This window comes from Kryptolebias marmoratus, linkage group LG8 (assembly GCF_001649575.2).
Source record: "Kryptolebias marmoratus isolate JLee-2015 linkage group LG8, ASM164957v2, whole genome shotgun sequence".
NCBI lineage: Eukaryota > Metazoa > Chordata > Actinopteri > Cyprinodontiformes > Rivulidae > Kryptolebias > Kryptolebias marmoratus.
The window spans coordinates 6,185,185-6,200,735 of NC_051437.1; the positions used below are offsets into that span (position 1 = coordinate 6,185,185).

The window sequence follows — 15,551 nt, forward strand, 5'->3', positions numbered from 1 at the left end:
TGAATAATGGCACCGCTACAGAGGGATTGTAATTTGGTTTGCATGAGGTCTCTGAGGAAACCATGTGACCCAACAAAGCCAAAACAAAGGCTCTGCCAAAATGTGTCTGTGCTGTCTGTGCATTTCCATCCCTCAATAAAAGGAGCGGCGAACAGTAAACAAAGGGAAGAGGGCGCGGATGGGGGTGCTCGAACAGGTCACTCGCATGAGCCATTCTTTGCTACACGAGTCCATTTCATCCAGGAGGAGTTGGCTTTATTTTTATAACCACTTTAAAAACCATCATGAAACTTTTCACTTATCAGTCATTTAAACAAGAGTCGGAAATAGTTTTCGTTGTAGCTTCCCTGCCTTTGAGATGACCCAAAAGATCACAGAATAAACAGCTGCTGCCCCCTTGAGGAAAAAGGTAGATCCTACATTATTCTTCACGCTCACATAGGTCAGTGCAGAAAACTGTAAACAAGAAGCTCTTGAATCCATTTACACTGTAGGGCCTTCAACTGAGGCATCCAGTGCTGGCATGTACTGAAGAAAACTGACTCGTTTGTAAATTCAACAACTTGATCCACAGAAAAATGGAAACCTGTCCACAGCTTCAGCCTGCTGCTTTCTTTACTTGATTCCAAAACAAAACAAAAAACCAAGAAGCACAAACAAAGGTTTCGTTGTTTAATACCTGACAGGGTTTTAGTTGTTGAATGGGATGTCCAACAGGAGCTTTACATACAAGCTTATATCACTGTCCATGAGATCGAAAACTCCTTCCCAGTGCAGAATACAGCAGATTATAAACCCATTACAAGAGCACCTGGGGTTGTCAAAATGGACGTCATTGAGAAGATGGCAGCCGTCTCCTCCTGCAGAGTCAATAATAACAGGCCACCGCCTCCTTGTTTGATCCGAGCACAGTCAGGAAATGTAGAGGCCGACAATCTGATGCAGACGCTTCACTGCCTTCCCATCTGACTGGGCCTCATCAGTCCTTTGAAAACTCGGAGCTTTCCTGCACCGGTGAGGTCGAAGCTGTAGTCTGTGGTAACGTAAGGCATCTCCCCTTCAAAGCCAGGCTAAAACACAAGCAAACGCAGAAGGAAGTCAAAATCAGGACAGGCGGCGACACATCGGTTCACGAGCAGTGTCTGTGTCCAACCTGCCGACTGACCTGTGCTGTGAAGATGCACGAAGGCAACGAAATCGCCCCCAAGAGGAGGCAGTTGACCTTTCTGAGGGTGGAGGGATCCACAGGAGTCAGCAGGAAGTACAGGCCTCGGGACGTATCAACTCCTCGAAGGACACCTGGAGGACATTTACAGGAAACACACAGAGTTCTGATTCACACCCTGAAACTTCAACCTAAACTCTACAACTGTCTGCGGTCCAACCTCTCAATGTGCCACCATTGTTTTAGGATTTTTAAAAAACCTTTTTACTATTTGTTCTATTTAAATAGGAGTAACTTCAAATTAGGGTGGACAATATAATAAATATACTCAATGTATCTCATGTTGTTCCAGTTGAGATGTTTTATTTGAGAAAGTCAGTAATAAACACAACTTGATTGTTGGGATTACTTGTGTTTTAGAGCATAGGGATTGTGGGACAGAGACCGGTTTCACCATTTAAGAAGTTTATGAACGTTATCTCATTCTTAGGTTATCTGAAAGCTACTTGATAGCATTATAAAAGAAGAAAGACGTCATGACGGGGTTTGTGAGAAAGATTGGGTGGTTGTGACCTGCTGCTTGGCTGAGATATATTTAGGGATGTTTAGGTACGTTACAGAATGTATCTGCAAATAACTCAGACTTAGCTTTCTTTTACAAACATTAAAAATAAAAGGAAAAAAGCGTCAAATGATGGACTTCATTATTAATTAATACCATACCAAATGGTATGTGATGTAAGGTCTTTGTGCCAGCATTAGAGTTAAATATTCTTCAGAGCAGTGGTCATTATGCTTTAAAATCAATCATTTTGTGTCACATTTATTTTAAATCTAACTACCCTATGATGACTGTTTGCTTTGACCAAAAGTGGCATTTATTTAAACAGACTGCTCTTCTAACCACTGGCTGCTGAACATTGCTCAGGTCGTACGCGTGTTTTCATTCTTTGTCGCCTTAAACTGTCATTTACTTTCGTTTGTGTGTTTGTTGTTGGTTTTGTGCTGTGGTCCATTGTCACAATCAGCACCTCAGAGGTGTGCTTTTTGGTTAGAGTAATTTGCATTTTCTCCCAAACATCAGCTGATGCTTATTTTTGTACTGTTTACACACTCTGGCTTACCGTTTGAAAATTGCACCATAAAGCCCCAAAATACTGTAATGTTAATTTTAGATCATATCACTCAGCACCAACTTCAGCCATATGTTTTTAGACTGAAAGCCAACTTTAACAACAACCGCCACCGGCCGGTGTTACAGTAGCACAGGTGTTGCTAGGAGACAGAGGAAAAAGAGGAAAAGCAAGAGTGTAGGACTGAGGGTTGCAACTCTAAACGTAGGGACAATGACAGGCAAAGGTAGAGAGCTGATGGACATGATGCAGAGGAGAAAGGTAGATGTGTTATGTGAGAAACAGACCAAGTGGAAGGGCAGCAAGGCTCGCAGCATTGGGACAGGGTTTAAGCTGTTTTACTGTGGTGTGGATAAGAGGAGAAATGAGCAGGGGTGGTCCTGAAGGAGGAGTTTGGAAGGAATGTAGTTGAGGTGAAGAGTGTCAGATAGGGTGATATGTCTGAATGTAGAAGTAGAAGGTCTGATGTTCAATGTTGTCAGTAGTTATTATGCTCCACAGGTTGGATGTGATCTGGATGATGTGACAGAGAGTATTCCCAGGCAGGAGAGACTGGTGATTGGAGCAGATCTGAATGGACATGTTGATGAAGGAAACAGAGGTGATGAGGAGGTGATGGGCAGGTTTGGTGTCAAGGAAAGGAACCAGGAAGGACAGATGGTGGTGGATTTTGCCAAGAGGATGGAAATGGCTGTAGTCATTGTAGAGGAACACAGGGTGACCTATAAGAGTGGAGGCAGGAGGACACAGGTAGACTACATTCTGTGTAGAAGAGGTAACCTGAGGGAGACTGTGGACTGTAAGGTTGTGACAGAGGAGAGAGTGACCAGACAGCAACGGATAGTGGTGTGTAGGATGTGTGTTGTGATGGCAGCAAAGGTCAAAGGAAAGGTTTCCAAGACAGTGGTGAGAGCAGCCATGTTGTATGGTTTGGAGACAGTGGGATGGACAAAAAGACAGGAGACAGAACTGGAAGTGGCAGAGCTGAAGATGTTGAGGTTCTCCTTGGGAGGGACAAGGATGGACAGGATTAGGAATGAGGTCATCAGAGGTACAGCACAGGTTGAAGGACTGGGAGATAAAGTTAGAGATGGTTTGGACATGTGCAGAGAAGGGACAGTGGGTATATTGGTAGAAGGATGTTAGAGATGCAGCTGCCAGGAAAAAGACAAAGATGCAGTTAGAGAGGACATGGAGGTAGTTGGAGTGAGGACAGAGGACGCAGAGGACAGAGTTAGATAGAGGAGGATGAGTCACTGTGGTGACCTCAGAAAAGGGAACAGCTGAAAGAAAAAGAAGAAGATGATGGTGGCTGTATGATGAGACTGAGACTGTGTTTTAAAAAGGATTATTGTTTGGAAGATTTAAAAACATCCAAAAAAACTATACAGCAAGCTCAAAAGGCTTACTTGGGAAAAGAAATGCATGACGCTTTATACCTGAAGTTGTCATTTACATTTGGAAATCCTGGAGACTTGACATGAGAAGAAAGGGGCTCATTGTTTTCGAACTGAAGAAGGCAATCTGGTGCTGAAATGTCAGCTTTTAAAGTTGGTAGAAAACTATAAAAGTGGTTTAGGGAAGGTTTAAGGTTTAGGGAAAATGGTACGACCTGTTTTTATTTTTTATTGTTTTTGAACATACAGGACAAGATCAAAACAAAGGGCAAGAAAAAGAACAAAGTAAAACAAAATTGACGCCGAAAAGTCCAGCAGGACACGTACCAAAGCCCACACATGGGCAGATGGGCGTTTGGGACAGCAGGACTGGACCTCCTTTGCTTGTTACCTTCTCTGCCAGGCAGCAGAGTCCCACCAGACTGGCATTGGCAGCGTAGAACATGTGAGAGGGCGCCACCTCACAGTGGATCACACCTAAGGCCACGGCTGTGTTAGAGACCTGTGTGTTCGGCAAGAGCATCATCAAAACACAACTCATTGTAGAATATTCAGAGAGATTATATAAAGTCAATATTTCTGTAAAACAGGCAGGGAATACACGTCCTAAAAATTCTGTGAACGTGGAGATTATCAGTAAAATGATTTGACTTATCAGTGTCAGCAGCAAAATATTTTGTGAAATTATAATGAAAAAAAAAAAACTACAACTGAGAGCCCTTGTTTCTTATTTACCTGGTATGGGGTGAGGCTATGCAGAGGTCTAACTGGTCCAGGGTCAGGAGACTGCAGCTGACTCAGGTAGGCCAGCAAAGACAACTCTCTGTGTTCATTGGCGCGCTGGTGCTTCCTATTAAATTCAGTCAGGAATAAAGTTAAAGCGGGAATAAATGAACACAGATTTCAGCCTGAATCTTCCCACCGTCTCGTGGTCAACTTACGCGGTCCCTTGGCGAGCTACACCCTGAAACTCTGACTGAACAATGAGGTGAGAGAAGGTTCTCGGGGGACAGTGGCTCTCTGTGAACTCATCCATAGCGGTCTGAGCAGGCGGGTGTGTCTGATAGCCGGGAGCCGTCCTCAGGAACTCCGGAGTTAGAGGGGGACTCTGGGTGGTGCCGCTGTGACCGAGCTGGACCACATGTGTGACTGGGAGCAGGCGGATTATGTCCACCAACAGCTGGAGTCCAAATCCTGCGGACGCCACCAACACACGCATTTTAGTGAAACGTAAACTTCTTCCTATTGTTTCACCGCCGTCACAGTGGGGAGACGGAGCTGACCTTTGACCCAGCCCATTGTGTTGATGATAACTGGCATCTCTCTGCTCTGGGCTCGTCGACGCCACAAAGACTTCAGAGACTCCAGGTAGCGGTCCAAGTCTGACTCACATGACGACTGACCGTAGTAGATCATGTGCTCTGGAGTGTGTTGGTGTGTGAATGGAGGACCTGAAAAAGCAGCTTAGTGTAAACCCACTCAGACGGGAAGTTTAAATACATATTTAAAAACAGAGCAGAGCTGATGACAAGCCGATACCGCTCCCATGTTTAAATTTCACACATGGCCCTGATATATTCAGTTGGAATAAAAAACAATGATTTGCTTTTTTATGGCTTTATCAAACCAAATGTGACAAGTTTACATGGTGAGATTTGAAAATTGAAAAGTGCTTTTGTGATTTAAAAAAAGCTATCAGTTAACAGTTTCTGGTCCTATAAAACTCCTGTTTGTTTACCAGTGATTTTAATAACATAGCATGATTATAGATCCAAACACCTTTAATAATATGGCTTTCTATTAGACGCTAACTGAGCATGGTGGTTCTGTGTCTGTATGAAATCTGGTGCTACTCTTAAACACTGAGATCTAATTCAGACTAATATACAACTTCTATTTTGCTTTTAACCCAGACTTTTTTTCTAACTTTTTAATATAATATTGTATCAATATTATAATATTGTTAATATAGTCCCAATATTTCATCAGGCTTTTTAAGGCTTTCTATGAACTTTGGCTGCTTTTTTTTTTACTCACTTTCAGTTCAGTCGGTATATCTGACCATTTTTAGAAGAAAAGGTATTTAGCTTAAATGCTGACTCAGAATTGTGCCCTCACAGAAAATACAACTTAGCAAAAAACAACAACAACAACAACAAAAACAAAAAAACAAAAGTAGGAGGAACATCAGTATTACCGTATTTTTCGGACTATAAGGCACACTTAAAAGCCTTCAATTTTCTCAAAAAACGACAGTGCGCCTTATAATCCTGAGCGCCTTCTATATGCAAGAAGTCGTAATGTTTTAGTACGACTTTGGTAAACTATAAAGCCGCACCGCTTGCAGCATTAGCCCCCCTCATACTCGGGCGTACTGTGCGTACTCCGTGAGCTGCGCTGACTCCGGGCAGACTGTCTGGGGACGGTAGAGACTTCATACTTGAGCGTACAGATAACCTAAAATTCAGTCATGGCGTCACCGGACGAGGAGGAAGAGATCGCTTGCCTCTTAGCTTTAAAAAACAAAAGAAAAGAAGGTGCCTTCAGCCTTGTGTCTTCACCACCAGGGCAGCCACTGCACACCTGTCAGTGCTCTCAGAGAGCGGCAGTCACGCTGCGTGCTGGCGCCGATTGTCACCTGAGAGCGGTTGGTGTCGCACACTAAAACAGTTCGATGTGAACGCTGTTTCTCGCCGGGCAGTTTAAAGTGCGACACCGAGTATACGTATGCAGTCATAAAAATTTATCTTTACTCTGACATGTCTGGCAGACGTCTGCTTTAAGTCTGCCATCCTGTACGCGTGGAGATCTATGGGATGAAGTACGCCCGAGTAAGTGGGGCCTTTACGTTATTCTCTGAAAAGACGGGGCTGCTTTGTTTCGCTTAATGAGCCTTATAGTCTGGTGCAGCTTAAATATGACAAAAATTTGAAAATGTACCATTCATTGACAGTGCGCCCTGTAGTGCGGAAAATACAGTAATGTGATGTCTGAATGACTAAAAGTCGGTGTTACAGTTTATCGTGTGCTGTGTCAGTCATTGACCTTCGTCCAGTAGTGTCTGTGGTTGCCGTTAACTGCTGCTGGAAAACAGGAAAACATTTCACTGCTGCCCTCACAAATTCTGTATTGTTCATGTAGCTGTAAATTGACAACATTAGTCTGTAGTTTTGTATTGTTCCAGTTCATCGGGGGATGCTGAGTGCGGCTCAGAAGTAGCACCGACTATTATCGCATCTTTATCTCCTGAAATTAAAATACTCAACTCTGCTTTCTCTTATAGCGTTACTTACTTATTCAGTAAGTTCATCGGTGTGTTAGTTAACAGAGGTTAAAGTAAATAAAAGTATAATGCATGTTGACATCTTACTGCTACATAAACCTCACAGCATTGATGAAGGCAGCAATGCTTGTTTTCTAACAGCTGCAGTATCTAACAGAGATGCTACTGGATGAAACCAACTAAATAACACAACACACACGTTAAACAGCAACACCGCCCAGTTGCTTTAGCAGACTGCTGAAGGTATTACAGGGATGTTTTGACCATTCTGAAGTGAGGTTCTGTGCATGAACAGAACCTCATGAACATTTAATATCTTACCTGTTGTGCATAGATCTTTGAATGACGTTGGTTTGGAGGAACAGTTTAGTTCCAAACAGACTGACGAGCTAACAGCTGATCAAAGTCCAACTAAGACCACAGGGAATTACTGTTATCTTAAAATCACTCCAATCTCAAGAATTAGAGTGAGTATAATATTTATTATTTTTCCACCGGTTTCATAATACACGTCGATTTCGGCAGAAATATCATTAAATTCCTAACAAACATGACCTCAGGCAGCACCAGAAAAGCTACAGCTTGACTAACTAGGAATTCTAAGTAAATAACCATGTTTTAAAACAGTATTTGGAAGACCTGGTTTAAAATTTAAGAGATTGGAGCCGTTTTAAGACCGCATCAATCCACTTTGGTCTTGGCTTTGTTCAGACTCGATATTAGCTCGTCAAAATGGGACGTGACCTTTCATGTGTTTTTCACAGTATTTTTCAAAAGTAAATAAATGAACTCAAAAGCAAAAACGTATAAGGACAAAAACAACCAAACAAACAAAATCAAGCAAAAAAAAAAAAAATCTAAGCAGCCAGTCCAGATGTGGATAAAAGCCTTACCCAGAAGTGGTTCTGTGACAGTCGACAAAGAAAGACATCCAGCGGGGGTGAATTCTGTTTGTCCCAGGTCTCCTTCCAAATAGTCCACACTAGCAGTACTATAAAAAACAGAACAGGGTATTATTACTAAATGTCACACTAAACACATCTATATTCAAACATCCACTACAAGGAGCTTTAAATATTCTATCAGTGATCAAGTCAAAGGGTAATAAAGAACAACTAAGACCTTTGAAGAATATCAGAATCGAGCTTGGGCTCGAGGACATGTTTTGAAATGTATTTTCCGTGCTAATAAAGGTTGAGTGTATCTGTCATGAGAACTTACTGATTCAGTAAGGTGTTGATGAGGATGCGGATGAATGTCGACTTGCCCACATTCCTAATCCCACATACAAGGATGACAGCACATCCATCTATGTCTCCTGTGGAAGAAGGACGAGTTTGCAGTTACTTCCCATGTAACGAAGCTGCAGAAGTTTTTACCCCCTTGGTGGTCTGTCTATTTTGTTGCCCCTAAATGTGGAATTTAAATGGATTTCCAACTTAATTCTAAGTAACTGACTCATACAAAATACTTCAAATGAATGAAGTTAAATGCAGAAAAATAAAACTCTTAAATAATTCTATAGATATCCATTCATACTCTTCATCCGTTTCTCCTTCCCAGGTCGTGGGGAGCTGGTGCCTACCTCCAGCAGTCACTGTGTGAGAGGCAGGGGACAACCTGGACAGGTCGCAAGTCCATCACAGGGACACATAGAGACAAAAAACCATTCATGCTCACTCACACCTAGAGACAATTTAGAGTTACGGCGTACACATGTTTGTGGTCTGTAGGAGGAGGTACCTGAAATGTGTGTGTGTGTGTGTGTTTCACCCCCTTGTTCTGAAGCACCAATCATTACCTGCAGAGATCCACCTGTGAGCGATCTAAGGGTCAAATGCTCTCCGTATAGAAACACCTGATCTGATTTTGTTCTGGGTTAGAAATAATATCCCAAACCCTGAACATCCCACAGAGCACCACGAAATCTATTATTAGACAATGGAAAGATGTTGCCACCACAGGAAACCTGCCAAGAGAGGGTCATCCACCGAAACACACAGGTCATTAAGAGCTGAGCGGCTCTTCTGCAGAGACGGGAGGATCTGTTTATAGTTCATTATCAGACAGTATTTTCACGGACTGGCCTTTAAAGGTGTGGCAGATAAACACAACAAAATAAAATGACACGACCGACATGAAAACAGGGATATTTTTTAAAACATAATGAACGTAAATCCAACGTGTCCTCGCAGCTTTGTTAGCTGCGTCCTGGTGTTGTGTTATCAACATGAATAACAGCCTCTCCTCCCCCTAATGTCTCTGGTCAAGAAGGCGATGTTCAAACTTCAAAATAAGATCCACCACAAATATAAAGTGCACAAAGAATCCAACTCACCATAACGCTGAATCAGTGGGAGCCCCAAGCCTGTTTCTCAGTAACCAGACGGTCCCATCTAGGGCTTCCAGAGACGTTTGTTTTTTACTCATTTTGCTGCTTGTGGGTTTGTTTTTAGCGGTAACGGATCACGTGACCTAGATAAGCGTTCTGACACGCATCAAGAGTGAGTCAGAGACGGATGTAGTGGAGAGAATCCGGTCAGTTTTTCAAAATAAATGTTGTTTAGACTCCGAAAAAAACCCCAGAAATACTGTAAATTAATTATTGTTTCTCTACGGCCCGGTACCAAATGACCCATGGACCGGTACCGGTTTGGGGACCTCTGGTCTATAGGACCACTATAAGCTGCACAGAGCTGGGCTTCAAGGAAGAGGGGCAGGAAGAAGACATCGCTTAAAGAACAAAAAATAAATCCGAATGTTTGGAATTTGCCAAAAATCATATTTCCAAACATGTGGGAGAAGGTGTCGTCAGATGAGACAAACTGAACTTTTAGACCATCAAAGAGAAGATCACGTCTGGTGCTAAACTAACAGCTCTCATCATGTTGAGACAACCATCTTTACAGTTAGGGATGAACCAATACCACAGTTTATTTAAACCGCATGCAAGTACTTACATTTAAGTACTTGCTGATACAGAGTACCAATACGAGTACTAAATAAACACCATTACATGTTTCACTGCTACTTTGAAAATGTGTCTGAAAATCAGAGCTTACATTTAGTGTTACCTCCTCTTCTCTAAAAGCACCAGGAGGTCAGCTTTGTACATTCCCAGGATCCTCTTCTGCTCAGTGAGTGGCTGTAGCCATTTCATGCTGCTGTCACCAAGTTTTTTTTAACTCACCGCCACGTTTTTTCATTAAATTGTGTTGAAAGTTTTATTCCTCGTCTTGACAACTTTGGTAAGCATAATTTGAGATCTGCTTTACTTCCGTCTCCCGTATTCACATAGGAATCCCTCCACACATCATCTTTTACTTCTGGTGGTGTTGATTGGCAGGTAAACAGCTTTTTGGTGCAGTACTGCCACCTAATGGTAGGGAATGTGGCTCAGAAGAACCAACTCAAAAAGAGAAATAAATAAATCCTGTCTCCAGATGGCTGACATTCCTCTTCCTTTACCTCCTGACTGCTCAACTGAGAAGTGAATGTCACCCTGTTATAAAGTGGTATCAGATACTGTGATAGCAGAATACGCTATGAGTGCAGACAAGTACACACACACACGATATCAGATGGATACACAATACTGGTGTGAGTGCATCCCTGCCTAGAGTGAATAATCTTGCTGTGGGGATGCATTTCATCGACAGGGACTGTGAAACAAGCTCAGAGTTAAAGGAAAGATGGACGGAGCAAAATATAAAGATATTCTTGAGGGAGTCTTCCAGAGATTTGAGGCTGGGACGGAGGTCCACCTTCCAGCAGGACAATGAGCCTAAACCAGGGGTGTCAAACTCCAGGCCTCGAGGGCCACTGTCCGGGAAGTTTTAGGCCCGGTCCCAATACTCGCACTTGCACCCTCGTTCCACCCTCGTGTCCTTCAAATGTGCGTTCATGCTGAAGGATTTGAGTGCGTAGTGTGTCCCAGTTCTCCGGAGTGGTCTTTAGCCCCGCCCCCTTTGTGTACTACATCCACCCTTCGGCTAAGCCCGCATCCAGGCAGACTTCGGCGAAGTATTTACCCACAATTCATCGCCGCATAAGACGTTTTGAATTTTTTTTTTTTTTTATATATATTATCTTTATTGATAATAAAAGAGTTTTGAATTAAAAGGTGGAAATGTGGCAGTGGTGGCAGAGCAAGCTGCATCTGTCACGAAAAAAGCAGTTTTCAAATGTAAATTATTGAAATAATTCTTGTTTCTCTCTGCTGTACAGGTGTGAATACTATCAAACTTTGCTCCGTATTCAACAAGTCAGAACAAAACACATCTGAACAGACAAATATCTCCTGCATTGACTTTGGTAAGCAAAAATACTTATACTGTACTTTTAAAATTGTAATGGCACCTTCTTAAAATACAAAAACATGGACCGGTCCCGCCCTGTTGGATGTCACAGTTACGACGCAGAGGCGCAAGACGATGACGTAACCTGTACTGTCCAATTCTCCGATGTCTGCATGCCTGTAATCTGCGCACACGAACCCTTCTGTGCACTTCGACTGAGTATACGCTTCATAGAGGGGCGTAGGGTGTAGTGCGAGCATTGGGACCGGGCCTTAGTTGTTTCCTGCTCCAACACACCTGATTCTAATGATTTAATTACCTCCTCACCAAATCATCAATTTCTTCAGAAGCATGTCTTTAGCATGCTTCTGTGGGGGGGATAATTATGCATGCTCAGGTTTTCCCTTTTTTTCTTGTTCACAGTTACAAAAAAAACCAAAACATCCTTTTAAATTCCAGGTTAAAAGACAATAACACAGAGAGAATGCTGCGGTGGCCGACTCTTTTTGCAGCGCACTGCACATAAGGGACAGACAGACATGCTCTGTGTGTTTCCCAGCTCTGCAGGAAGACCAGTCTTGGGTGAGAAAGATAATTTAGGTTCTCACCTCTGCATGCGTTGACCAATGTGCTCAGGGCTTCTTTACAGCTCCTGGATGTTTTCAGGCCCTCGATGTTGCTGGCCAGAGGAATCACGCCCAAACCGTTCAGTGGTGTGTCGAGGACCGCTGACATGAGTTCAAGCTACAGATACACAGAAAGCAAGGCCCAGAAGTCAGACTGAGCTCTTAAAACGGCCGCAACATTAATAATAACTGACAGACAACACATTTAAATACTGAAAATATGTCAAGTTCTTAAGAGGTTTAGCAAAAATGTACATGTGCCCTAAATAATATCAGCCAACTCACCACAGGGGGGCTGAACAGTTCACTGAGATTTGTAAAACTTGACAGAAAGCGGGTCAGGGACGTCTCCATGGGCTCCAGCAGGATGATGGACGACGAAGATGTGACCTTTTTGAGCAATTTTTTCCGAGATGCTGCAAAGAAATCATTTCAAATGGTTTAATGCCAAACAGTAACAACAGCACAGTGAGGAGTCTCAGTCCTACATACGATCACCATTTTACAACCCTTAAGTTTTATGTGTCAGAAAATACTAAATCATCTGATCCTAGCCAGGTCTTAAAATTAGGCAAGTACAACTATGGATGAACTGCAACATGCAATATACTAATTCAACATTGAAGGTCAACATTCCTTACAGGAACGCCTGTCGCCTTTCATGCTATTGTTTCAAACTAAATGGTAAATGGCCTGCACTTGTGTAACACTTCATCTAGTCCAAGGACCCCAAAGCGCTTTACACTACAATCAGTCATTTACCCATTCATCCACTGATGGTGGTGAGCTACATCGTAGCCACAGCTGCTCTGGGGCAGACCGAGTTCTGACTAAGTTTATTTTATGATGAGAACTGACAGCGTTCTAGCCGTTTTGGTCAAACCTTGTAAGTGACGTTAAGTTCGTTCTCATGCAAGATCTTGCCAGATGCGTTAGCACTCGGAATACTTGTTGGGATGACTCTCAGCTACCACCACAGCAGATTTTAGCTGAATATCTGTAAAATTAACTGAGCTGTAGCCATTTTTTTGTGTTTCCAACAATTAGTTGGCTTATGCAGCCGTGTTGAATTGGGCTAACTCCAAAAGTTAATCATCTGCAGACGTACATTCATTGATTACTTTCTTACAGTCGCATTAAAATCCGTCCTTTGGTTCATGAGCTAAACAGATCCAGACACGGGCAAAAACATATGAAAAAAAAAGAACTGTAGATGAAAAACTAAGTCCACACCTTGTAGAGCTACCTTTAGCAGAAATATCTTTTCACCAAAACTTCATCTAGCAGACAGGCGGGCTCACATTTGACTCTACGATACTTCTGTCTACAGAGGAGTTCAGGATCGACCCAGTGACTACAAGGTGTCGCTCGTCAAGCCAGCATCTCACTGGGCTGCGGCTGCAAGATTCTAAATTATCTCAAATCGTTGGCCACTTTGAACCCATCTCAATGTTGTCCCGGGCAGCGCCAACCCGTCTCAAGAGTTCTAGAGCTGTATTCTGACACCTGCACGGGGAGCTCTACAGCCTCAAATGTCCAGGTCCAAAAACCACACCGGTGATTAAGAATTCTTGAAAATGTGCCTATCTTCATTTCAAAAGTATACTCCTGTTAATTAAATCATAAACATTGGGGGTGGCTGTCAAGGTGGGTACAATGTGAGTGGGGGGTGGGCAATTAAGAAATGTGTACGGCCTAGAATAGAGCTCTGCAAGTGGTGAACACACACACACACACGCACACACAAAAAGAGCCTTGATTTTCAAAAAAATGGCAGAGCAACACATAGCTCGCTGGTATAGTTGTTGCCCTTAGAAATCAGGGATACGGCAATAGAAAATTTGCCTATTTTATTGCAATTTTTTGAGTCTCCAAGTAGTCGACAACACTCACAGCCCAGTGAGTTACTACTTTGACCAGACTGAGGGGCAGCAACAGGTATACTAAAAGACTGCGTGTGCAAAGATGAAGAGAGGTACCCGGTGGGAGATGCTCTTGAAGGATGTGCGACGCGTCTGTTCTGTCCTCTCTGTCGTAATGAGAGGTTTCCATCGCTCTAACGGTGAGAGGACAGTGCGAAGCAGGGGAGAAGAGGGGGTATGATTTCTGGCCCTCTTCAATGGTAAAGCCCATGACTTCTACACGCCCGTACAGACAGGTCAAAACGCACTTTCCACGAAAACACAGAGTCTGCAAGAAAAAGCAGTGAACTGTTCAGCTGTGGAAACTACTGCAGCCGTATCTTTCGGGCTGACGGACGAGCGTACCTGATTTTTCTGCAGAACGAGCACGGCGCGGTTTCGTCGATCATCCCTCTGTGCGCAGTGATGAAGAGCCTCTCCCTCCACTCTGCCCCCCAGAACATCCTCCGTTTCACCTGAAGCCTCCACATCGTGTCTCTGAACGGACTGGGAGTAGTCCTTACAGTCCTGCAGGTCCTCTACCTCAGTGTTCGTGGTGAACGCCGAGCCTCCATTGGCGTGAGAGTAGGATTTCTTACTTTCACACTCGGGAGAGGTCGTGTTGGGCTCAGTGACAGTTTTTGCTTTAGTTTTCAACCTCTTGACAGAGGGTTTTTTCTTCATGGACACGTGGTGCTCCTTTATCACCTTCATGGCGACTGGGCTTGAGCTGAGGTCTGAGGACTTGATGGGAGCTCGGCATCGTTTGCCCCTCACATCTTTCCATTTTTGAGATTTTCCCTTTACCTGTGTGTGTTTGTTCACCTTCATGATGCTGTGATTCAGGGGCAGAGAGCTGAGTGCCGATGGAAAACAAGGCGGGCAGACTAGAAAGAGACAGAACAGGTATTTTTGAAATTTCAGACCCAAGACGGATCGCAAACAACAAATAACTACTGAACAATTTTATTAAAAAAGTTAGCTTATACCAGACAATTTAAACGACAGGATAAACACACCAAGATCTAAACGAGCTCCATGTGAGTTTACAGGTGTTTGCTAATGAACAGCAAGACCCAAAAGACAACAACACATCAATAATGTTAAACTTTCCGTGTGGCTCTCCTGACTAACGTGGTATACAGCAGCCTTTGAGAAAACTAGCATTAGCTAATGGCTAACGTAGGTACACCGGTACAAATAAACCTTACCTCCCACTTGAGTAAAACACAAACAAAGCTATAGTTGGCACCCTTTGTGGCTTTACCAGCTGGATGACGCATATAATTCATACATATGACTTTAAGGGAGGAACTGGACTTGGGAGTGCTAGCAGGCTAGCTTGCGTGTGTGACACACACTGAAGCTCTGCCGCTAGATTAGATCAAGCGGAGGGTTTAAGGCAGGTCGTTGTAGCATTTATTCATGTCACACTATTTTTGTCAGCAACATTTTTCCTAATTGAGCCAACGTTGTTTTTCTAGATAGACTTGAAATAAAATCGTTTATTAAACACATTAAAAAGTTGAAGACCCCGTTTTATCATGTAATAGTCATACTGCCTATGTGTTGCTGATATTTATATTTTTTCTCGTAAAACAAACAAAACCAAACAAAAAATAACTATTGAGTATGTCTTTTGTCCTATTTTAAAATCAATATTTCAGATATCTCGAACATAATTCTTCCTAAATCAAATGGTATCATTTTTTTAATTTATGCGTACTGAACTTTCAGTCCCAGATAAT

General features: G+C 42.9%; 1 protein-coding gene across 1 annotated transcript; it reads right to left on the reverse strand.

Annotated features, from left to right (window-relative positions):
* Positions 1-658: 658 nt before the first annotated feature.
* Positions 659-15,182, reverse strand: nol9 (nucleolar protein 9). Its single transcript, XM_017419108.2, has 13 exons — positions 15,015-15,182; positions 14,170-14,690; positions 13,882-14,092; positions 12,188-12,318; positions 11,885-12,020; positions 8,200-8,296; positions 7,872-7,969; positions 4,979-5,146; positions 4,637-4,889; positions 4,431-4,545; positions 4,023-4,197; positions 1,166-1,299; positions 659-1,070 (listed from the first exon to the last, which is right to left on the reverse strand). The coding sequence occupies exons 2-13, from the start codon at positions 14,632-14,634 to the stop codon at positions 951-953; spliced, it is 2,103 nt and encodes a 700-aa protein (XP_017274597.1). The 5' UTR covers positions 14,635-14,690; positions 15,015-15,182; the 3' UTR covers positions 659-950.
* Positions 15,183-15,551: the final 369 nt, after the last annotated feature.